Raw genomic sequence first — 24814 nt, 5'->3', positions numbered from 1 at the left:
AGCGGCTGAAAGCCAACTTCCCGTCTGACGGATGCGACGATACGTTAGGTAAATTGAGGTACTAGGGCAAAACCATATTTTTCACCTGCCAGCTGATGGAGTTTGAAGACCTTACCAGTGTAGCATATTAGAGAACTACTATACTAACTGGGGATTCGATTCTCGTAGGTATATAAGAAAACAATTGTAATTGTTCTAGGTATTTTTCATATAATCTATACAAATATATAAAAATTTCAAATTATCAGCTTTTCACCAAATAATTTAATATATTTTTGTCTGTCTGTCTGCTTGTTATTGCTAATCTCTGAAACGTCTGGACCAATTGTGACAGGACTTTCACACACAGCTAATGTTATAAGCAGTAACTAATATTACATATGTTACAGAAATTTTAAGAAATTTTATTTGGTTTAATAAAAAAAGTTAGATTCCAGACAAAGTGCGGGTAACAGCAAGTAAGTAATAAATATTTGTTGTCCACCCTTAATTTGACATTACGAGTTAACCATTCATTTAACCGCAAAATAATATTATTTTGTGTAAATCCTCGTATATATCCTAGTACCTATAGAGATTGTTTTAAGATAAGGATAATTAAAATAAAACGTTTAAAGTGGTACTTAAAAATTTAATTGACTATAATTTTTATAATAATATTTAAGTATTTAAAATGTCCGCAAAAATTGTTAACAAAAAATTAAAATATGTAACATCCATTGCAGAAGTAAATTAAAAACTTGTAGCTCAGCATTCAGTTTCATAAAAAGAACTATTAAATAAAAGTCAAGCCATAGACAAAAGATAAATTTTAAATCTAGTTGCGTATTTCATTTTATTACACTTGCAAATAGACCAGGATGCAGAATTTATTCCAGTTTGATAGAACCGTCCATAATTGATAGACCCTTTACCACCCCAGCGGTAATAGAGAAACAACAGTTCAACTCAACATAGTTACGATGTAAAGTAACTGTCCAATGATATAACTTTATGAAGTTATTTAAAAAGCAAGGTTAACTAACAACGTTCAGTTGCAGTAGACGCGGCGGGTGCCGCGTTTGCCTCTAGCGTGCTTTGATTTTAAAAAAATAAAATAGCCACAGACAAGTAAATTTACGCGCGAAAACGTATAGTACTTGTGGCGAAGTGTTATTTAATTGGTTCTAATTTCAAAAATATTGACCATTGAGATAATACTTTTTAAGTGTAGTGTTGCTATTTTCTTGGAGTACGTTCCAGTTTTAATTTTCGAAAAGAGAACAGGGTAAGTTTTCTACAATAAAGAGGCAACAGATTAATAATTACTAATTCATATTGATTACTCTATAATTATATCAGGTGATATTGTTAACAAAATAATTAATTGAAACAATGCATCGTTTTATTAGAACTGCATATAAAATAAGTGGCCGCATCCGATCTAAATTCATAGCGGATCTTTTGTAATGCAAAATAACAAATTACCCACAAAATAAGTTAAATAAATTACACAATATTATAATATAAAATGAGTTTCATTTGTCGTAATTATTTAATTTGAATCTTTCTAAATTCATATAATATAGTTGTTTGTTTTATGACCAAGCTAAATGTTGCCTTGGTTTACCTCGTGTTTGATTAAAATCGTAAGTAGTTTTGTGAACAATATTTACATACATCTTTTTGTATAATATCTATTTAGTATCTATATGATAGGTACATAGATAAAAAACTTTATTTTTTAAATTAATAATTTACTGTTTTGTCTTGCAAATCTCTGTCGGGGATTGTATGCAGGCACATATTTTGTTTTTGTTATAAAACATGTAATTATAATGTATACATAATAATAGAAAGAAAGAAAGATAAATATTTTATTCAGTGCTTTCCAACAATGTTATAATATAAAAAATAAACACGCGAACAATAAAGAAATCAAATAAAATGTATATAGATACAATTAAACTTACCTAATTTACCGTAATAAGAAAAATTTGTATATTACTTATTACAAAATTCGAAATTCAAAAAGCATTTATTTACTTAATTGAATTACTTTTTTTTAAAAGCTAGTTTATTTACAATGAATAGGTATTTATATAGGTGTCTATGTCTAACATTAAATGAAAATCCCGTGCAAGAACAACTATTGCCATGCACACTCATAATTCAAGTAAGTTTTAGTAATAGGCCTTGCTCAGTAAATATGATTTAACAGATGTTTTTAATTTATTTAATTAATAATTAAGGGTAATTCCAATATATATATATATATATTTGGTATCTTATTTTAAATAACTTACTAAAATGAAATAAGAAATTAATTAAAATTATGTTTTTAATTTTTCTAGATTGTTGTCTGTTTTTAATATTTTTATTTTATAATTTTAGAATAGGATTTATATATATTTTGATTTCTTATAACTTGAGGCATTTAATTAAATATTACAGGCATAAATGTATGCAAATTTTATTGAACACATTTTATTTTTTTTATATCAGGACAATTCACACAGCTCCATCTAATGGATAATATGTGTTAACTAGATAACTGATACATATACATAGATATTTTTTTTATGTAAATACATACATATTATACATAGAAAACACCTAGACCGATACAAACAATCATACTCATGAATCCAAATTGTTTGGGCCGTGCGAGGAATCGAACCCGCGACCATCGGTCGTAAAGCAGTGTGCTAGACCGCTAGACCACCGAGGTCGTCAATGGATAATATAATGATAATAATATCCCTGGACAATGCACACAGCGCCATCTATTCCCAAGCTAAGTTGAGCTTGTGTTGTGGGTAGGTACTAGACAACGGCACTATAAAAAAACCTACCTAAGTATATCCAACTTAGATACATTTGTTTGTAAAAACATACGAAATATATACCATATAGAATACACTCAGACCAATACAATCATATTCATAAATACAAACCTTTGTATCGTGTGAGGAATCGAACCCGCGGCCATCTAAATCATGTTAAGAAGTTACGGCTTGTCTTCGCCAATATTCTAATAATCATGTAGCGCTTCGAAGTAGCGATTCGTTCTTAGCTTCGATAGACTTTTCAATAGCCGTGGTTTTTTTAAAGCAATTAAAGGATGTAGGGAGAAAAACTTGGAGGTCGACCTGACATAACATTGCTAGTCACAAATTTATATTACTAAAAATCCCCTTGATTCTGGACTTTCATTCATTAGAATTATTGAGAATATCTATATGTATGTCTAGGAAAAAACAAAATTTTGATTTAACCCAAAAATACAGGTTTATGTTTATTAAAAAAAAGTGTTTTATTACATTATTTAAAAAAATAATATAAGTCAAAAATAATTTGTCGTACTTTAGTTACATTATGTAATATTATGTTATCTGTGGTTTCATTAACGAAGACACAAACGTAATAACTATTTCAAAGTCTCTATTAGCAAAGGTGGGTGGACATTATCATCCAAAAAACTAATAAACGCATATTACTTGGTAAAGACAGCACAGAACAATTGGCCTATTCAACTAGACTACAACAACGGCCTTATTACAAAAAGATAAATCTGGTTTAGTACTAGTAATAAACCATTCACCAATGTATTCCTTATTACAAAATGAAGTTTATCTCTAAATCGTGATTCGTCTATAAAGTTAGACCTGCGATGCCCCTAGTTTAACAGTGGTCTAAACGCAAAAATACAAACTCCATTTTAAAAATTCTATTATTAGCTGTAGTTTTTGGAAAAATATTTTAACTAAATTAAAAATATATTAACTAAAAATATTTAAAGCAAATTTTACGACAATAAAAACATATAAAAGACGTTAATTGTTATTTTTTCACTCATTTGACTTTGAAATAGTCATCATTCGAACGATCCAATAAAAATATCTCGCCGTTCCTTTTCTCCGTATAGGACTCCTACTTGTAATTTAAAACTGATTTTCAGAATAATAGTACATTAATAAATATTATATATTAATGAAATAGTTATAATGAAGACATAGATAAATAGAAATAAATTTATTTTTAGTTTATACATTTTTCTTTGAACAAATATTATTTTTGATCTTTTCAGTTTTCTGGTAAAATGGAACGTAATTGTACGGTGACAGACAGTGACTGATTTCTGTATGGAATACATAATGAACGATTTAACTGTAGTACTAAGTAGTCCTCTGTTAGATCTGAATTCGTAATAATGTTAGGTTTATATTAACTTTAGGAAAAACCACGACCATTTAGACCACGTTTCGTCCGAAACAGATTTTTTGTAATAAGACCATAACAAATGAATCCATATAATTTCTTAAAAAAAACTCGTGCTAAAAATAAGTTTACACAGATTAATACAAAAAATACTTCGTTCCAAGTGACGTAAGCCTGGCAGGCAGATATAAATATATTCTGAAAAAAAAATCTTGTAATTTTTCCCGCCATTTTGTTCGTTACTTTTTTAAGGTCACAGATTAAATAAGTGACTAGTTTTGTTCATAACAATTTGAAAGTATGTATACAGGAAGGCAAATCTGACAACTTTCAATTGCATATAAATTATTATAGGTACAGTTGCAATAATTTGATTAATAATTAATATGAACCTAAATATAAACGTAGTTCATATATTGTCTAGAAACCACTGTCACTTTCCGTTTGGTGTTATGTTAGCACGCAGTTTTTTTTTTATTTTTTTTTATTGAATGATAATGGAATGGTATTCCTGTGCTAACGGTTTACGCTGGCGGGGCACCAGTGGAGGATGATAAGATGAGAATGGGGTCTGGTCAGTTAGCCCATCGTACAAATTCACCAAAAGTTTATCACGATGGTTTCCAGGGGAAACCGCATGGAGGTCATTCTGACATGGTACATTGTTAGCAATGGGGTTTTTAGTCCACATTACTAACAATCCCATTCACCTCAATTAAATTAAAATTGAAATCCAAATAACTCATCAAGACCAGAGACAACTATGGCGCTGTTCATATAGGGACATCTTTTTTGCCATTATATTACCCAATGCATGCTGTTTGTAGATTTGACATATCATAAGTCTGTAATAGACCTACATGAATAAAGATATTTGGAATTTTTGAATTTTATATATTTTACTAGCTGTACACGCGACGTCATCCGCGTGGAATTTAACTTTATTTTCTAAAATAAAACAATTTTTCTAAAATAAAAGTAGCCTAAGTTACTCATTATTACATCAGCTACCTGCCAATAAAAGTCCAGTCAAAATCGGTCCAGCCATTTCTGAGATTAGCAGGAACAAACAGACAGACGGACAAAAATTGTAAAAATGTTATCTTTGTGTATGTACAGTATTTATATTCATATGCATGTAGTAAAAAACGGTTATTTCAATATTACAAACAGACACTCCAATTTTATTTATATGTATAGAATAAATTATCAAAAATTAAATTCTTCTTTTTAAAATAGTTTTTTTAACGTATTTTGTGTATTATCTAGGTCTAGGCAGAATTAAATATTTTATCGTATTTGTTGCAATTAGCAATGTTTATGCAAATTAATTGTTGTTAACATTGTATTTTTAATAATTGTTCTGGCCGTCCGCTTTACCCATGAGCTCCTTTGATACCTTGGACAATATATGTGAGACAGTGTTGCCAGAGTCATAAGCGTAATACGATCAAAATAAAATTAATTTAGGTCCGTACGAGAATAATAAAATATGTTATTTTTCGTTTTAATTTATTTATTTAGAAACCAACTGTATTATTTACGAAATAACAATAATATTATTAAACATAATAAAAAAATAACCTGAAATATAAATATGAATGAGAAAATAATAAACATGTCTTGATTGGCTTATAATAAAATAATCTATTTAAAATAATCCCATTAATAATTATATAAAGTTTCATAATATTTTATTTAATTTTAAAAATTAACAATTATTGAATAATGAAATAATAATAAAAACTATGAACAATTCACACAATGCCATCTAGTGCGAAGGTAAGCAGAGTTTGCGTTATGGGCACTAGACCGTTGTCTAGAAAGAAATTCATTACAGTATTTTTTGTAAATACATACATAATATAATGAATAAAAACTCACTGTGTAAATGTTTATGAGTTTCTGTCCTTTGCCGCTTCAACTGGACGGCAATGTATAAAATAATTAAAAAAAAAATCTAAGTACGACTGAATGATACATAAATAAAAAAGTAATTAAATATAACTTATGGGTTTTTGTATTTGGAATGCAGAGAGTTACATTTAATTTTTAACTTCTAAATTATTTTTTCAAAATATTATTCAAATTAAATACATTAGAGGAAGTATGAAAGTGGCACCGGTTTCAGAGAGGTTGAAGAGTTATCGACTATCATGGTATGGATATGTAATGCGTAGGAATGAGGATAATATTTTAAGAAAGGTGTTACATATGAATGTGGATGGTTATAAGGGCAGAGGAAGGCCGAAAAAGAGATGGATGGACTGTGTGAAAGATGATACGGTAAGAAAGGAAGTAAATAACGCGATGACTGCGAACAGGGATGAATGGAAGCGAAAAACATATTACGACGACTACAAATAAATGGGATAAGGAAGAAGCAGATGATGATAAATTCTTTTTTCAAAATTTTGTTATTTCGTTATGTACTGGCGATTTGGATTACCATTAGGTATATTTGAAAAATTTAGGTCATCCACAGCATTAACGTAAAAAGAAAAAAAAAACTCCTCAGATCAAAATTATTTTTATATGAGATCAAAATATTTTTTTACCACTTATTTTTTAGCATTGCATATTTAGCAAAAAAATGCTCGCAGAATTATTATAATTTTGAATTAATTTCGATGAGTATGTAAGCATGCGTCACTTATTACAGAAATACGAATATGTGCAGACTCTTTTTTTAATATCACTACAGATAGCTATAAAGATTTCATTTAGGTTTCATTCCCAATTTCGTAAAAAAGAAATTTATCTGGGTTTAAAAAAAGTAAATCAGTTAAATTTCTTGCTAGTTCTTCTCAATTCAATCTGTATATTGAACTGGTCAGTAGGGACAAATATTAATACAAAAAACTATACCTTCATAAGCGGATAAAATGTTCTACATGAACAACTACAATAAAATATATCAAAAATCATTTATTCAGTTATTGATTCTCAATTATTCGCTCGTTGATCAGAAATGTAATTTTCTAATAATAGACATTGTCAAATCAAATTAATATCTAAAATTTTCTACAACACGATGCGAACAATTAGCTTTTCGTGATGACTAAACAACGGGGTCATTGTCAATGCACCCTACTTAATTCGTAAGCGGCAAAAAACGCGCCAAGTTCAACTCTATCCCGCAGCAATAAAACTCAAACGTGATCGATCGCTCGTTAATAACAGTTTGCAATTATTATAATAGTTGTGGGGTAAATTAACAAGCTAATTACAACTCTATTTTAATAGAATAAAACCTATTAATTTGTTTGCAATTTTAATCCCGAATGATTCGTTTGTGATCTATAAGACTAGCTACATGCTGTGACTTTGTTTGCTTTATTAAGATGATAGATATCACAAGGTATCTGTCATGTATAACAAAAAGGCTGACAACCATTTATAATAGATATTAATATGGATTTTGTTTCATTAACACTGTATTAGATTATCTTATATAAAAAATTCTCGTGTCATAATGTTAGTTACCACACTCCTACGAAACGGTTGGTCCGATCTTATATGCATATTCATTACGTCTGAGAATCGGCTACTATATATTTTTCATTCTCCTAAGTGATAATGGTTGTCCAGCCCTAACATATTATTTTGATTTTTTTATAATTTGGTGGGAATCCGGGCCACAATCGCTTTGGAGCGATTATGCGTTCGCGTTATGAATAGATTCCAGCTGCGTCACCCTCAGGTTTAAGTTAGTCTTAGTCAGAATGTAATCGACAATGTCTTATTGTTTTGTTAAGTGATAGTGTAGTAGATTGATAATAGGCGAGTGGAGATGGTGCTTCAAGGAATGACTTATCCGCGGAAGGACTTATGGAGCGGCTGAAGGCCAACTCCCGCCTGACGGATACGACTTTAGTCTAAGGGGGGCCCTTAGACTAAAGTCGTATCCGTCAGGCGGGTTAGGCGGCTAGGGTTTTGAAACTCGGCTCAGGCCGTTGTAATATCGATCCCCATTTGAATTGGATGAGGGATCGATTGGAGGGGAATGTGTTCCTTGGTGCTGTAGTGTAGGCGGGACAGGTACATTGCCGTACTCGGTGTTGCGGTAGTAATGCCAATTAATAAAGTACTGCAAAATAATGCAAATTTGTTTACATTATGTGTTTATGGTACGCAGTACTGTTATATATTCTGTGGTTGCACTGCGAAGCTGTAGTTGTAATTCATTCCAAGTCGATACACGGCAAATAAATTTATTGCAAAATGTTACGGAATGCGCAAGTCTACTCATTTGTACCTACTTGGTCCTTGAGTAAACCGGCCACTTAGCGACCAATTCTCAGATAACTACATATGAAAATAACATTCAAAAGTTAATTATATCATCTTATTTATAGAGTAACCCTGACTTTGACTAAACTCTTGGACCTAGAAAGCTGTTTTTTCACAGTTGCTATTTATAGTACGTAGAATTTGCCTGAACACAATAAAAAGTAGAAATCGTACCTGATTAAATCCCCAAACGTTTCCCCAAACGTCGGGGATTTTTAAAAAGTTAATTACCCCATTACTAACAATGTACCGTGTCCAGTTGATCCCCATGCGGTTCTCCCTGGTAACCGTGGTGAGTTGCCATTTGCCAAGATGGAGCCCCCACCTGACCTGATTTCATTCTCGACTGGTGTTCTACCTGAGTAAACCTTAAGATTCATACCACTCCAAAGGGGCCGTTTAAGTATTACGTAAGCTATGGGGGGCGGGGGGTCTTTTGCTTTGCTTATTTTAGATGACATGGGGGGTGGGGGAGTACTAGATGATGATTGTGTCATCGGTAGTTATTTACTTTTTTCTACGAATGGCAACCCTCACATTGACTTTGCTAAAAAAACAATACATTAATTGAAAAATGTTTACGTAAGCATAGTGGGAGGCGGTAAGCTTTGCTTACTTTTGCTGACAAGGGGGAAGAGGGGAGGGGGGTAAATAATTGTAATGAATCTGCTTACGTAATACTAGAACAGCCCCAAAATAACATCAATAGAATTCAAGAGTCCTTTGAAAGAAGGAGTTTTTTGCAAGGCTCCTAACAATCCCTTAGGTGGTTCAAGTTGTGACTGGGCACTTAAATACTGCGAGCAAAGCCGTAGCAAAAGCTAGTTTAATAATAATTATCTATACATATAAATAAAATTAGAGTGACTGTTTGCTGAATATTGAAATAACCAATTTTTACTACATATGTATATATATGAATATAAATACGGTACATGCACCAAAATAACATTTTTGTTTAGAATATAAAATAACACAAATAACAAAAATCTGTTTATTCCGGCTAATCTCTGAAATGACTGGACCGATTTTGACGGGAGTTTTTTTGGTAGGTAGCTGATGTAATAAGGAGTAACTTAGACTAATTTTATTTTAGAAAAAAAGTTTTATTTTAGAAAATAAAGTTAAATTCCACGAGGATGAACTCGCGTGTACAGCTAGTAAATATATAAAATTAAAAAATTCCAAATATTTTTATTCATGTAGGTTTATTACAGAATTATGATATGTCAAATCTACCGTCAGTTCAGAATGATTTCGAGATGGGAAGAACTAACAAGAAACTCAGCTCGTATTCTTATCAAATAAATGTTGTACATGTTTACAATAATACAGATTCATTTTTTAATTCAAATTTGGAAGAATAGATTGACTACCAGCTTATGCTATTGTAAAATCAAATAGTCTAATCGGTGTTCGTAACCTGAACAGACGAGTCCCCACAAGCATATATATACATATGTAGATATAAATAAAGATATATTTTTTATATAAAGAAAATATATATCTGTACCAAATCACAGACCGAACTGAGTACAATATGAAGGCCGGGGTTAAATCTCTGCATATAATTAACATCGGTAACAAATTTACGACTAATTGGTAACACGCATAAAAAAATTATGATAATTAAGTATAACACATCGCTTAATAAGTTAATTAATTAGTTTTTTTTTTGTTTGTTATATTTAGTTCGTTGTTGTTTTTTTTATATACTACGTAAGTGGCAGACATGCATACGGCACATCTGATGGTAAACGGTTACAGTTAGATCTACAGCTAGTGTAGATCTTATGTTTGACGGCCTCTCTGGTCTAGCGGTTTAACGTACCGTCTCATTTCCGATGGTCATGGGTTCAATTCGTCGCTAGATGAAAACATTTGTGTTCATGTATATTATTGTTTGTATTGTATGTTTTTATGTATTTCTGGGTGTTTTCTATGTATAATATGTACGTTATTACGAAAAAAAATCTATTTATTTGTATTTGTTATCATTATGTTATCTGTGTCCAGTAGCCATAATGGAAGCTTTAGCTAATTTAACTTGGGTCTAGATCGTGTGTGAATAGTCAAAGAAAACAAAACATAATAATGTATGTATTAAAAAAAATATATATATTAATATATGAGTTATCTAGTACCCATAACACAAGCTCTGCTTAGCTTGGTACCAGACGGCGCTGTGTGAATTGTACAGGCTTATTGTAATTACCATATTCTTATAAACCATAAAAACCTTCATATTTTCAAGTCGGTTAAACGCAGGATTACAACTTCGTTCATCATCGGTAGGAAAGGGGAACCTTGACTTTATTAAATGAATTGTTTAACTGTTAACACTATTTATAATTACATACCAATGTAATTTATTATTTACATTTATACTATTGACATTTACGTTTACAACATGATTTATAATCATTTTTATTTTATCTCTTTTAAATATATTTAATTAATTATGGACAGAATAAATTAAATTGTTGTTTTAGCATTTTGGCAAGCGTTTATAACTTTTTAATGCACTTAAAAATACTAGGTCTTTATATCTTCTAACCTTCTAACAATATGATACTCTTTAAATATGGTAAAATGAACATGTTTTTACTCTTTCTTACAGATATATTCGATATATTCGAATATATATAATATAATTGACAAAAAAAGAAATAAATGTACCAGTTGAGTTTCTTGCCAGTTCTTCTTAACTGAAGTAGCTACCTAAACTGGACGGTAGGAATCAAGGAGGCCAAAAGGTCTTTTTTTTATTGAGCATTTTGGGTTATGGTCATCTGTTTAGATCTGCAGCACTGCGACCTGCATAAATCTATTGTGCTCGCCTTTTTTTAGAGTTCGCTACCTAGAGTCGTCAGGGACCAGAATTGAAGGATATTCTTAGGAGCGATGGTTTTTATTTCCTCAGGATAGAGTGTATACTGTTTATAGGCCAAAGGTTAATCTTTATTATCTTTACATATAATAAAATCTTGACCTGGAGAAAACTTTTCCTGTTTCTGTAATAACGTTTCATGTAAAATCGACTGAAGGAATTTGGATGTAGTGGTAGATGGGTATTTTTTTATATCTTTATCCTATATCCCCGAAATAAGAATAACCCCGAAAGGAAATATTTAGTAATGTTATCCTAATTAATTGTAATCGTTAAATTACCCTGTTGTTCTATAAAAAGGCCAGCTGCGGCTAACAGCATTAGAATAGTTCGAAAAAAACTCACACCGTTAGTAAATTAATATGTACGAAATATAATCATATATTTTTTGTTACAGGTAGAAACGTCCGACACAGAAGAGCATGCAACAGACACCATCGCAATATTGAACTATTTAAAACAAGATGGCGCCTCAAGAGCGAACTCCTTGTTGCGAGCAGGAAGATTCCCGCCAAAATGAAACCATAGACAACAAACTGTCAAATATAGATTTGGCGGGAGGTTTCATCAACAAAGGCTACGTTAATGATACCACAGATAATATAAATAATCAGAGTGCAAATAATAATAGAGATGATGATAAAGAACATAAAAAGGCGACAGATTTTGACGATCTGTTGCCGTATGTAGGAGAATTTGGACTGTATCAAAAGATTTTGTTCTTATTAATGATACCATTTGCATTTTTTGTTGCGTTTGTGTATTTTTCACAAATATTCATGACCATAGCGCCTGAGCAACATTGGTGTTGGATACCGGAGTTGGCCAATTTAACCGTAGAAGAAAGGTAAGATATATTTTAATAATATTAAGTAAAAATTCTCAGTACATCCGCATAAAACATAAGATTTATATACTGGCTGTACTGAATATCTTTTTATATATAAAATTTTCGTGTCACAATGTTAGTTACCATACTTCTCCGAAACGGCTTGACTGATTTTTATAAAATTTTATATACATATTCAGTAGGGCTACTATCTATTTTTCATACCGCTAAGCGATAAGATTATAAGGGATGCTTTTTTATAATGTGGCAGAAACCTAAATGTTCATCATTCTATCAACAATCCCTATTTTTTAATATCGATTTTAATTTATATGGCACAGCAACGTTTGCGGGTTCAGCTAGTAGTACGTAGCATGCAGCTAGCCTAGCAAAATTTTTGCTATATAAAATATAAACAGATACACACATTTTTTTATGCTGCCCAGAATTGAATCCACCTACTAAGTCACCTACTGGCCTAGTCGCTTATTCGGTCGATTTACTAAGGTGTAAATCGATCGATTAAACGAATAGGCCATGGCGTTCTCAACATTTGGGTCTTATTATACAGGACCTTAAAAACATACAAACAGAAACGGATCTGCAAAATAATTGGCATACATCATCGCTTCACATCAAACACAATGTATTAATTACACGCGAACAAAGACTTCATAAAGCTGATTAAAGCAGTCATTACACCACAGAAGAGAAGCGGTTAAAATACAAGGCTATTATATTTAAAACATGACTGAATGAATTTAAAATCAACTTAATTAATTTTAAACTAAATGGAAAATAAATGACTAAATAAATTTTATTTAAGTTAAGTAATTTTAAATTAGGTGCAAATGTGATTATGAGTGTTCTATAGGTTTAGTACACCGCTTTACTTTCAATTCGATTTCTCGCACGGTGCGAACATTTGTATTAAAGAGTATGATAGTTTGTATCGGTCTTGATGTTTTTGTTTTGTATGTATTTACAAAAAAATCGAAGTATTTACATCAGTTGTCTAGTATCCATAATACAAGCTGTGCTTATTGTGGGTGTGTTGCTGTGTAATTGTCCAGGGTTATTTATTTATATGATTAGCTTTGCTGTACATATAAAATGTATATAGATTGGATACCAGATGACTTGTTTCTGCGATTTGAAAAAAACAACTACGGTTATGGCTTAAGAAAATAAATGTTTAAAAAATGATAGTATACAATAACTGTTTTTTATTAAACTTAATTCTAAAAACTGTTTAATTAATTGAGGCTAAACTTCCAAAAAGATACGTATAACATAATTTTTCTTCGATTTGAAAAAAACAACTACGATTATGGCTTAAGAAAATAAATGGTTAAAAAATGATAGTATACAATAACTGTTTTTTATTAAACTTAATTCTAAAAACTGTTTAATTAATTGAGGCTAAACTTCCAAAAAAAAACGTATAATATAATTTTTCTTAATTTAAAAAAAATATCGTAAAATTTAATCTTATCGCAGTGGAATTAACTATACAATTTTCGTGGTAAGTTTTTCTATTGTAATATACAATTTTTCTAGTGTGCGTTAGTACTATTTGTAATATTAGTTTTAATAAATATTTGCCTTATGTAAAACTGGAAACTCCTGGAACTCACTATTTATATTTGGTCGGGCCTGGAAAGGATTGCCTCCGTTTAGAATCTGGAACCCGACCAGGAGGAAGTAAAAGAAGATAGCTCAGTTTTGAGATGAGGTTAAGTAGGGATGCGTACAATGGCTAGCTTGCATAACGTAGAAATAAGGAAAGACTCACAGTTGATGGCTGGGGCGATCTCTTGAAGGCTTGATTTTACTGGAACTGATGCAGAAGCTTGTCTTCCAAAGCTTGACTACACTTATCACTGCCTAAGGGCTAGCCCAGCACAAACTGTTATTAGCTATTTAAATTAGTATATTGTTATTTAATTTGAAATACTGCCGCCATTACCGCATCTCGACGCAAAGAAGTTCTATTGCGTATTGAAAGCACCTGTGACGTGTAGAGCCACTGTGAGTCGATGAGGGATAAAAGGTTTCTTGTATTGGCGCATAGATGGCATGGTTTAATATTCGGATACTTGGGAATAAGAAATGCAAGCCAGAACAATATTCACTATTGTGATTAATTCCTGTAATCGCCACTATAGGTAAACTGCCATGATCCTATAATCATTCTTTTAATCTTACCTGGTACCCCACTACCCTATACTAGTAGCAAAACTGAACCATAATGTTATTATGATATTTTAAAGATATTATTTCCTAATACGCCGTATGTTCACTGGTAAAGCATCGTATCGCTTTGTATATTAGCCAGCTTTATATATTAATACGGTCGAGCGATTATAGATAAAGATCTTTGTTGATTATCAAACACGTGCTTTAAGTAGGTAATAGGTACCTACCGGTTGTATCTTGAAAGTTCTCTTTGTTCACACACCAAGTTCATTCGGACGAAAAATTTGCAATGAAAATAATTAATTAAAGAAGAAAAAGATATCATATACTTTTGAAATATGATCTTGAAAAGGATTTTTGAAAGTGTAAAACATATTAAATAATTATTTTAATAAAAGAAGTAATCAGGTCATTTAAAAGATGGCTCTATTATATTTTAAAAAGTGATTCAAAAACTGTATAGAGAGCGACTACAAACAGAAGAACGTTCCTTCATCCTTTTTTATCAATTTTTGCGTATATTTTTTTATTTTTTTTTTTATTTATTAAACTTTAATGCACAGATACATTAATAAAGGTGCACATGGCGGACTTAACACCTAGAGGCATTTTCTCCCAGTCAATCATAGGGCAAACAGAGATTCATGTGGGCGGTACATTATGATTAACATAATACTTACATAACGTAATAATATATATATATATAAATACATACCAATACATATACATACAATATATATACAAATCAATAATGAAAGTCAGATTCCTGAAGGAGGAGAGGTAGAGGAAGATTAAATAGTATTGAAATTTGGGATACAGCTGATCTAAAAATAGTCATTACATTTTTTCTATTACATCTTTATTTATTCTTTACATAAAATAAAATTGTAAACTACTACTACTGTTTATGTGTTAAAGTTTTTTTTAAATATACTATTGCTGTTGGCCGCAGCTGGACTTTACAGCTTCACCGAGCAATATGCCATTCCAAACTCGCTGAAGGACTTATAGAGCAGCTGAAAGCTAACTCCTGCCTGATGGATATGACATAGTCTGAGGGCACCGCTAGCGTTTCGAACTTCAGATAAATACGTCGTAATTTCGATTCTCATTTGAATCGGATGAGGGATGGATCGGAAGTTAAGGTTAAAGTTTCAAGGAATTAAATGTTAAAATTTCACGTAAATACGGCTGTAGGAATAAGGATTACACTTTTCATAGAGAATGTCGTTTAATATGAACATATATACTAATTAAATCTTAGAAAATGCAATCGGAATAAATTAATTAGTATTTTTTCTTATTAATATTCTATGCTAATTCTCAATAATTTTATTAATAAAATCATTAATCGTTTCATTAACATTAATATATGGAGATACTTGCAACGAAATTGCATGCACTACTTATTAAAAATATAATTTGTACGGTCTCTCAATTATATATAGATAGATATATATATATTGACGGTGAGATAAATTAATAAAACGATATTACATACCCTGTTTTCAACATATATTTTTATTGTAACAATTTTGACATATCTATTTATTTTTCTATAACAAATTAATGTAGGGTGCCAGTAACTGTCAATCTGCAACATCCTCTATACCCGAAGAATATGACTTACTCAACATAAGCAATATAACAAAATAACAAAGAACGATAACAATAATAATAACAATAACCTGAACCCCGGCCGACTGTGCTTCTGCTGGGGGTAAGTTGCCATCTCCTCTCCTTAAGAGGGGAAATGAGAATTTTTGTAGAATTTTTGTAAAATAAAATAACAAATTTTATTTTACAAAAATTTCCATACTAACTTATCCATGCAACAATAGGCTTGATTGGTACCTTCGTGGTATAAAAAAAATATAACAGACTTGCTATCAAGTTATGACGAAGTTGTTTGTTATGTTAAATAAAAAATCAATTATGTGTGGCACCGTATTAAAAAAACACGATAAAAAACTTCAAGTGTATTTTAAGTTAGTTTTTTATTTTCAAAAATGATACAGCTAATCTAAAAATAAAATTGATCAAGAGCGAGTAGAACACGGAAACCGTTGGTTCTGTTCAATTAGTATTAGAATTTATAATAATAACCTAGGAGAATCCACAAAGCGCCATCTAGTCCCAAACTAAATAGATCTTGTGTTATGGGTATGTAATTGTAATTGTTGTTCCTAACATACAATTACACACCTTAGGTAAGGTGAGGTATGATGATGAACCAACAAAACTGTCTGGAAATTAAGGAAACACAGTTTAATAGTTCTCTGAATAATATATATAAACTTCACCTTTAATAAAATAACGTAAGTATATTTATAAAATAATATAGTTTAGGGGTTCCGGCGGGGGGTTGGTAAGTGTCTGGCAATGAGCAGCGTAACTTATAATACTGCTACGAACAATTTGTGAAAAAAATTAGTTTAATAAAATAACAAATTTTAAATGAAAATTTTTACACCTTATAATAATAATATTTCGAGAAATTTTCGGACTGTACGACAGGTATTTAAGATGGCATCCTTTTGAAGGGTGATGTAAAGTGTTAAATAGAAAGAATAGAATAGAAAATCATTTATTCAAATAAACTTACATTGAAGCACTTTTGAATAGTCATTACATTTTTTAATCTACCGCTCGTTCGGAAAGCTGTCTCATCACAAGAAGAACGAGCAAGAAACTTGCGTGTTGCTGTTTTTAATAATTTTATTATTACTTTACATTTTTAAGTTTAAGTGTGTGAATATAAACCACCAATTAGCACTAATTCAATTAAATACTCAAATAGAAAAAATATTTAATATATAACCAACTGGTTAAACAATTAATAAGAGGAAATCAGTCATAGTGATTAGAGCAGACCAGGGACTGGTCTGCTCTAATAAAACAAGCAGCACCCGTTCACGAGTATGACGGATGAGCTAGCCATCACTGCGCTCGACCATATTTTAGGGAGCCCAATGACCCGGCCCGCCACAAGTCTGGACATTTTAGTGAGCATGACTACTCAAAACACAAAATGAATAATAATAATTTATTTATTTGCCTGCTACATGGTAATTTTGATCTTACAATATAATATAAGTACACGGCATGCAGCACCCCGTAGAGATATGCAAATATTGAAATTGATATCGTAATTATTTTAATACAATATGTCATTAAATTTCTTTTCATTAAAAACATTATAATAGGTACCACAATAAAATAATAAATGTCACAGTATTCCACTAATGTCAATCAATATTATTAAAAAAATATAATTACATGAAGTCAAAGTACGTATGTCAAATAATCCCTTATACTGTAGAAGTTATTTATAGCCACTCCTGTAACGTTGCACTAAAATGCCTTATGTTACATTGTTTAATAGTATCAGGAACTTTATTATAAATTTTAATAAACATAGCAGTGCTATTATTTTGATACAGGGATTAGTTAGTTACCTGTTACCTGCCAAAGGAACCACGATCCAGGTTTCATGTTTGGGGATCGTTCTTACCTGTATTAGGGACACACATACAAGAACTTTCACATTTGCTAATAAGACGAATGTCTGGCCGTCGTGGGCTCTTGCTCTAATACATCATGTACATAGAAAATAATATGAGCAATACAGACAATCATAGAAATAGAAATAGAAATAATCTTTATTCAAATAAACTCAATATAAGCACCTTTGAACGTCAAGTTTTTTTATTCTACCGCTTATTCGGAATGCAGATTCATCACAAGAAGAATAAGCAAGAAACTTGTGTGTTGCTCTTTTAAATAAATATTGATTTACGTATATTTAATATATAACAATGATTAGGCTTGCGACAATCGACATAGAAACCGCTACGCACTTAATCTCTGTTCAATCAGATAACATTGTCAGCGCTATGAATTCTAACTTAGATATTTTCTACAAAAACATTATTATCATTTATAAATTCATCAATTTTATAATAAGCTTTTTTAGAAAGAAAATATTTTATGACACATTTGAATTTATTTTCTGGCAAATTGAGTTTGTTGTAAAACCTTACGCAATTTCAATTCTCCTGAACATATACGTTGCAAGAAATCGAACCCGCGACCATTTTATATAAGGCGGTGTACTAAACCGCAAGACTGACGAGGCCGTCAGTAAGTAATTACTTTATTAGTATTACATACAATACTTAATAACTATACACTTAATTACATACATATATATGTACAATTAATGCCACAGTGATATCAACAGACCGCGCAGCAATTACCTTTTCTTAGAAGGCATGCTTATTTTTATGAATAGAACTAATATCGGAAATAATATTAAATCCGGTATATATTACTACATATTTAATAGAATAATTAAATAAAAAAAATCTATTTAAAAACATTAATAAAAAAAAAATATTTATGTTTTATTTGTTGTTTCATTATTACAACAGTTTTACAACATTTGTTAATGCAAGTCGGCTCCTATTGGAATTTTTCATCTCAAACTAACATTCCTCGATAAGTGCGCTATCTAACACTAAAAGTATTTTCAAACTCGGTTAAGTAAATCCTGAGATTACTCTCTACAACTGCAACTCAAATTACATCTTTATTAACTATAGAAATAAATAATATTCAAGTGTCTGTTTAAATTTGTTAAAATATATATGTATATAAGTGTGTCAAATTCAAATTCAAATTCAAATTCAATTCAATTCAAATTTGTATCTGTATATTGTTTGTATATAAGTATATTTATGTTTGTGAATAATGGATGACAATAAATGTTTTTCTTTCTTTCTTTTAATTTGGGTATACGCGCGTTGGTGTAAAGGCAAATTTATTTATTTTTTATTCCACTATTTAAAATTAATGCCATATGGACTTCTCTACTAGCTAACCATAAAAAAATAAAAACAGAAAGCGGTTGAAGAGCAGTGATGGGAAAAGGCACACTTTTGGTATCAATCAATCAAGTTTCCTTGAGTTTAGGCTTAGTTTTAGTTCGTTTCTAGTCGCTAAAGCGGTGTTTGGGGCAGAGCCGCGTAATGTTCTGTCATGATTGCATTCTACAATACAGTTATGTGTTGAATTGTCATAATGCATTCAGAAGCATGTCTTTAATATCAGGGATGTTATGGATATGAAATTTCAGATACGGATATGTTTCGGATATAGGAACGATTATTATACCGGATACGAATACGGATGCGGATATGAAATTATTTCGGATTATCCGTTAGTTTCGGATAATTTCAGTTATGGATATAATTTTTTAAGGAATATCAAAAGTAAAATACAAATAGCTAATGAAATGGTTACATAATGTGTCTCAATTAGGCTCCGCTCCTATCCGATATTATCCGACACTTTTATTTTGGATTCGGTTACGGTTACGGATATTTTTTCATATCGGATATTCGATAATTTCGGTTACGGTTCCGGAGCTCCGTAACATCACTACTTAATAGTGTTTCGGCCCCTAAGGGTTTTTGAGTTGAGGTCCGTAATACAACAATACAGTTTGTGTTCTAATCAGGCTTGATTTTACAGGATAAGATGTTTCTTATCCTGTAATTTGAACGACGTCACACCACGATGTTTCCATTTCGGTGGTGAACCCTAATATTACCATATTCATTTACTGCGTACCGTTACCATTGTAATATACCATGACTTCGTCAATAAGTTATGTACTGTGTATTCCCATTATGTTTTTTACGGCTTGCCACATTTCTTTGTTATTCACGATTACAATTGTAGATTGGTGATCGGATTAAGTCTCGTAAAATCCGGTTAGATTAACTAGAAGTTAGATCTAATGGGATGCATACAAGATTACGAAGTACAGTCCAAGAATATATTTTATTTAATATACTAGCGGTTTCTTGCAGATTTGTCTGCTTTCATAAACCTACTTCCATCTAGAATTTAACTTTTTTATATTAAACTAGCTGTACACGCGACTTCGTCCACGTCGAATTTAATTTTATTTTTCTAAAATGAAAGTAGCCAAGTTACAGCTTACTAAATCAGGTACCTGCCAAAAAAATCCCGTCAAAATCGGTCCAGGCATTTCAGAGATTACCCGGAACAACAGACAGACAGACAGACAGACAAAATGTATACAAAAAATGTTATTTTGGTGTATGTACCGTGTTTATATTCATATGCACGTAGTAAAATACGGTTATCTAAATATTACAAACAGACAGTCCAATTTTATTTATATGTATAGATTATGTGAAGCAAAAACTTTGTACCTTTTTACGAAAATTGCGCACAAGAAACTTGCGTGTTACTATTTTAAATAGTTAAATGAGCAACACGCAAGCTTCTTGCTCGTTCTTCTTGTGATGATACGTATTTACAAATGAGCCATAGATTAAAAAAAAAGTATGACTAACTAAACAAATTAAATCAAAAATCATTTAAGTATTCATGTATGACATTTTAGCCGCTTATTAACGTTAATTTCTTTTTAATATTCACGTTAAGTTTATTTGCGTTAAGCAATTTAAGTTTATTTCATTAAAGAATTTTCAACTTTAATTAAATCAATAATAATTTATTAATGTATGACATTTTAGTATTCAATTTTTTCCCTACCGTCCAGTCCAGTATACAGATTCAATTGAGAAGAACTGATAAGAAACTCAATTGAAATTATTTTTTTTAATCAGTTTATTTTCACTGTGTACTTGTGTAGGTGTCTATGTCTAACATTAAGTGAAAATTCCGTGCATGAACTACTATTGCCATGTACGTTTTAATTTTTTTTATATTATATGATGACATACGGCCCATCTGATGGTAAATGGTTACCGTAGCCTATGGACACCTAAAACATCAGGGCTGTCACGTGCGCGTTGCCGGCCCTTAAAAAACCTTAATATACCTTTCGTGAAAAACTCCATGCTGTAGTCTCGTGAGATAACCTCGGCAAGTAGTTCAATCCACACTAGGTGTACCTATATCAATTCTAACGTTACAAGTTCAGTTGTACGAGAGATAACAAGTTCAGTGCCAGTAAAACCATAGTAATATCAACTCTTATTGTGCTTCATTACATAGTATAAAACAAAGTCGCTGTCGCTGTTTGTCCGTCCCTATCTATGCTTAAATATTTAAAACTACGCAACGGATTTTGAAGCGGTTTTTTTAATAGATAGAGTGATTCACGAGGAAGGTTTATATGTATAATACATGTACACCCGTGCGAAGCCGGGGCGAGTAGCTAGTATTGTATAATTTAAACAATTATTTAACGGTTCTCACCTTGGCCGCTGCGGTAACTGAGTGATCACAGTGATCCGGTATCCATGAGTAAGGCCCACGAATTTAATATGGCGTTTGAACATGAAACTGCTCGAGTGTATGTTGCAGGACAATTCACACAGCGCCACCTAGACTTAAACTAAACAATGCTTATGTTATGTGTACTAGACAACTGATATTATATACTTTTTGTAAATATTTATATAATATACATAGGAAACATCCAGACCGATACAACGAAATACTAAGAAATAAAAATATTTGTACTGTGCGACGAATCGTACCCGGGACCTTTGGAAGTAACGCGAATTGGTAAACCCCTAGACGATCGAAGTCGTCAAAATTCGACATCATAATTACAAATTTTATAAAGTAGACCATCCGAAGACCGCGGGTTCGATTCCTCGCACGGCATAAACATTTGTATTCATGAGTATGATTGTTTGTATCGGTCTGGGTCTTTTCTACGTATAATACGTATGTATTTACGAAAAAAAAATCTATGTATTTGTATTAGTAATCTAGTACCCATAACACAAGCTTCAGCCAGCTTAACTTTTTTTTTATTGGGTTGTTTAGGCTATTGTCATATGTGTGTATCTTAACTTAGGTCTAGATGGCGCTGTGTGAATTGTCCTGAGATTATTATATTATTATTATATTTAAAAAAAAATGTATTGCTCTAATTTTTAAAGTATATATAGGTATATATATTGTATATTTTTTACGAGTTATCAATCTTAATCATACATATATAAAAATACAAGGTAATCAGTTAATCTATGCAATATGTTAATATTTCCGCATGTTTGTATTACATAACTATTTTTTTTACGGTTAAAATGTAGGTAATATATTTTTTTAATTATTAATCATTGACAAATATTTTTTTGTTTTTTTTTTATTTGAAGCAAGGCAAGGACATTGATTCTGTCATCGTATATATTAATCAATATGACTAGATAAGTATCTATTGAGATCACAGCATGCTTTGTGTTAAACGTTTTGTTACGAAATTCTTACTGTAGGTATATAAGAAACAGAAGATGCAAATATACAGAAAAATAAATGTATGCATGAGTTGATGCTTGGTCTTACCTGATCTGATGGGAAATGATGGCGAGACCTAGGATGTAGCAGGCTTTTCCAGAAGATATCTATTCACTGAGTGTTACCTCTCTTACGCTGAATAAGGTAGAGGAAGTATAAAGAGAGAGTATAAAGCTGGGTACAGCTAGTATAATAATAAAATCACTGTCGCTGTCTGTTCATCCCTATGTATGCATAAAGTTTTAAAACTACGCAACGGATTTTGAAGCGGTTTCTTTAATAGATAGAATGATTCAAGAGACAAGTTTATATATTGAATACATAAACCTGCATCCTAATATATGTAATGTATATAATACATATACAGCCGGGGCGAGTGGCTAGTTTCTAATATAAGCTACTTATTTGTCAGTTTGAATTAGAAATAATATATAATTTTGAAAGCAGTGTTACGGTTCTTGTAAGTAATGAGGATTTGGGTCTCCATTGCTCATAATATACCTTGTTAGGTCCTGAGAATTCTAAACAATTTTCCAAGACATGTTACCTGGCATGACCTATGCTCATCCTATAATCATCCAATACTGTCCAACACCGAAGTGTACCGATAGAGCAGACATGTATACTAATCCATTGCGAATTAAAAAACCCAACTACATTTTATGGAACCCTAAACCTAAGAATTTAAAATACACATAGGTTACATTTTTATTAATAATTGTTTGTAATCGTACATTATTATAGAGATATTTATAAATAATTAATCTATTTATTAAGTATTTCTTCACTGATACTATGTTACATCTCATTTGCAAAACACATGTTGTAAAACGTGTAGGTAGTACTGGAATTATTGTAAGTAAGGATAATAATAATAATCTATATCACCCTGCAAAAAGCTGCTATTTTAAATACCTGCAGAATAGTAAGAAAGTTTATGGATATGGACGCACAGGACTCATAAATTAGTCATACGTAACACTCATAAATATATACACATACACACACATCTACGCGCGCGACACACACATACAAATACACACACACACACACACAAACACACTGCACTCACTTGGTTTCGGCCCGTAAATGTGGTACGCCAAACGTACCAAACCAGGAAAGTTGAGAAAAAGAATCATAATAGTAATAATAATAATAATAATAATTCCAATCAGTCTGGAACAACATCTCAGACGGTTGGAATTCCGAGGCTGCTTACTGCCGGGAAGGATGCAGAAAGCGGTGCTCTTAGTTTCTGTCCGCATTGTACGCCGGTTTCTCTCCCTGGGGCCCTGAACCCCGGCCGACTGTGCTTCTGCCGGGGGTAAGAAATTTTGTAAATAACAATAAATAACAACAACCCTGGACAATTACATAGCATAGGACTAGATAGTAGTCCCACGGTGAGCATGGCTTGTGTTATGGGTACTAGACGACTGATATAAATACTCAGATACGTATTTTGTAAATACATACATAATATACATAGAAAACACCCAGACCGATACAAATAATCATACATTCATAGTCATCAATACAAATGTTTACACCATGCGAGGAATCGAACCCGCGACCATTGAAAGTAAAGCGCCGCTAAACCGCTAGACCAACGAAGCCGCAATAATAATGCCGAAGAATTTCAAGAATATACATAAAAAATTATGTGTTAGTTTGATGTATAGATAAATTAGTGTTAAGTTTCATCAAAATTATTTAGTTTCAGTAGTTTTTACGTGAAAGAATAACAAACATCCATCCATTATCATCCAACCACACTCACAAACTTTCGTTTATAATATTTGTAAAACGAACCATCAAGATCATAGACAATTAGCAACGGTGCAAAATAATGCACAAAAATGCATAAACAAAATCTTTCTGCTTCTCTAAGAAGATAAAAAACTTAAAACAGTCTATTGTTATTCTATTATTACGGATTCTTAAAACACCATGATTAGTTCTGTCAAAAATACTACAGATCCGGCAGAGTACGTAACAATGTCCGGCCGATGATTTCAACAATAACAACACGTAATTAAAATAAACACCATTCATAAAATACTGGATACAACCTGCTCGTGTTTTAATTGGAC

General features: G+C 31.4%; 1 protein-coding gene across 1 annotated transcript in view; it reads left to right on the top strand.

Annotated features, from left to right (window-relative positions):
* Positions 1-1144: 1144 nt before the first annotated feature.
* The window catches only part of LOC131842286 (organic cation transporter protein-like), a 36248-nt gene continuing 12578 nt past the window's right edge, over positions 1145-24814 (top strand). Inside the window, exons 1-2 of the mRNA XM_059190822.1 lie at positions 1145-1267; positions 11781-12230. Coding sequence (XP_059046805.1) covers positions 11848-12230 — 383 coding nt within the window. The 5' untranslated portion in view covers positions 1145-1267; positions 11781-11847. The remainder of the gene's footprint in view (positions 1268-11780; positions 12231-24814) is intronic.

This window comes from Achroia grisella, unplaced genomic scaffold (genome assembly GCF_030625045.1).
Source record: "Achroia grisella isolate CSIRO2021 unplaced genomic scaffold, CSIRO_AGI_Agris_v1 utg2156, whole genome shotgun sequence".
NCBI lineage: Eukaryota > Metazoa > Arthropoda > Insecta > Lepidoptera > Pyralidae > Achroia > Achroia grisella.
Note: the sequence above shows the minus strand (reverse complement) of the source record. Positions and strands in the feature narration are given on the sequence as shown.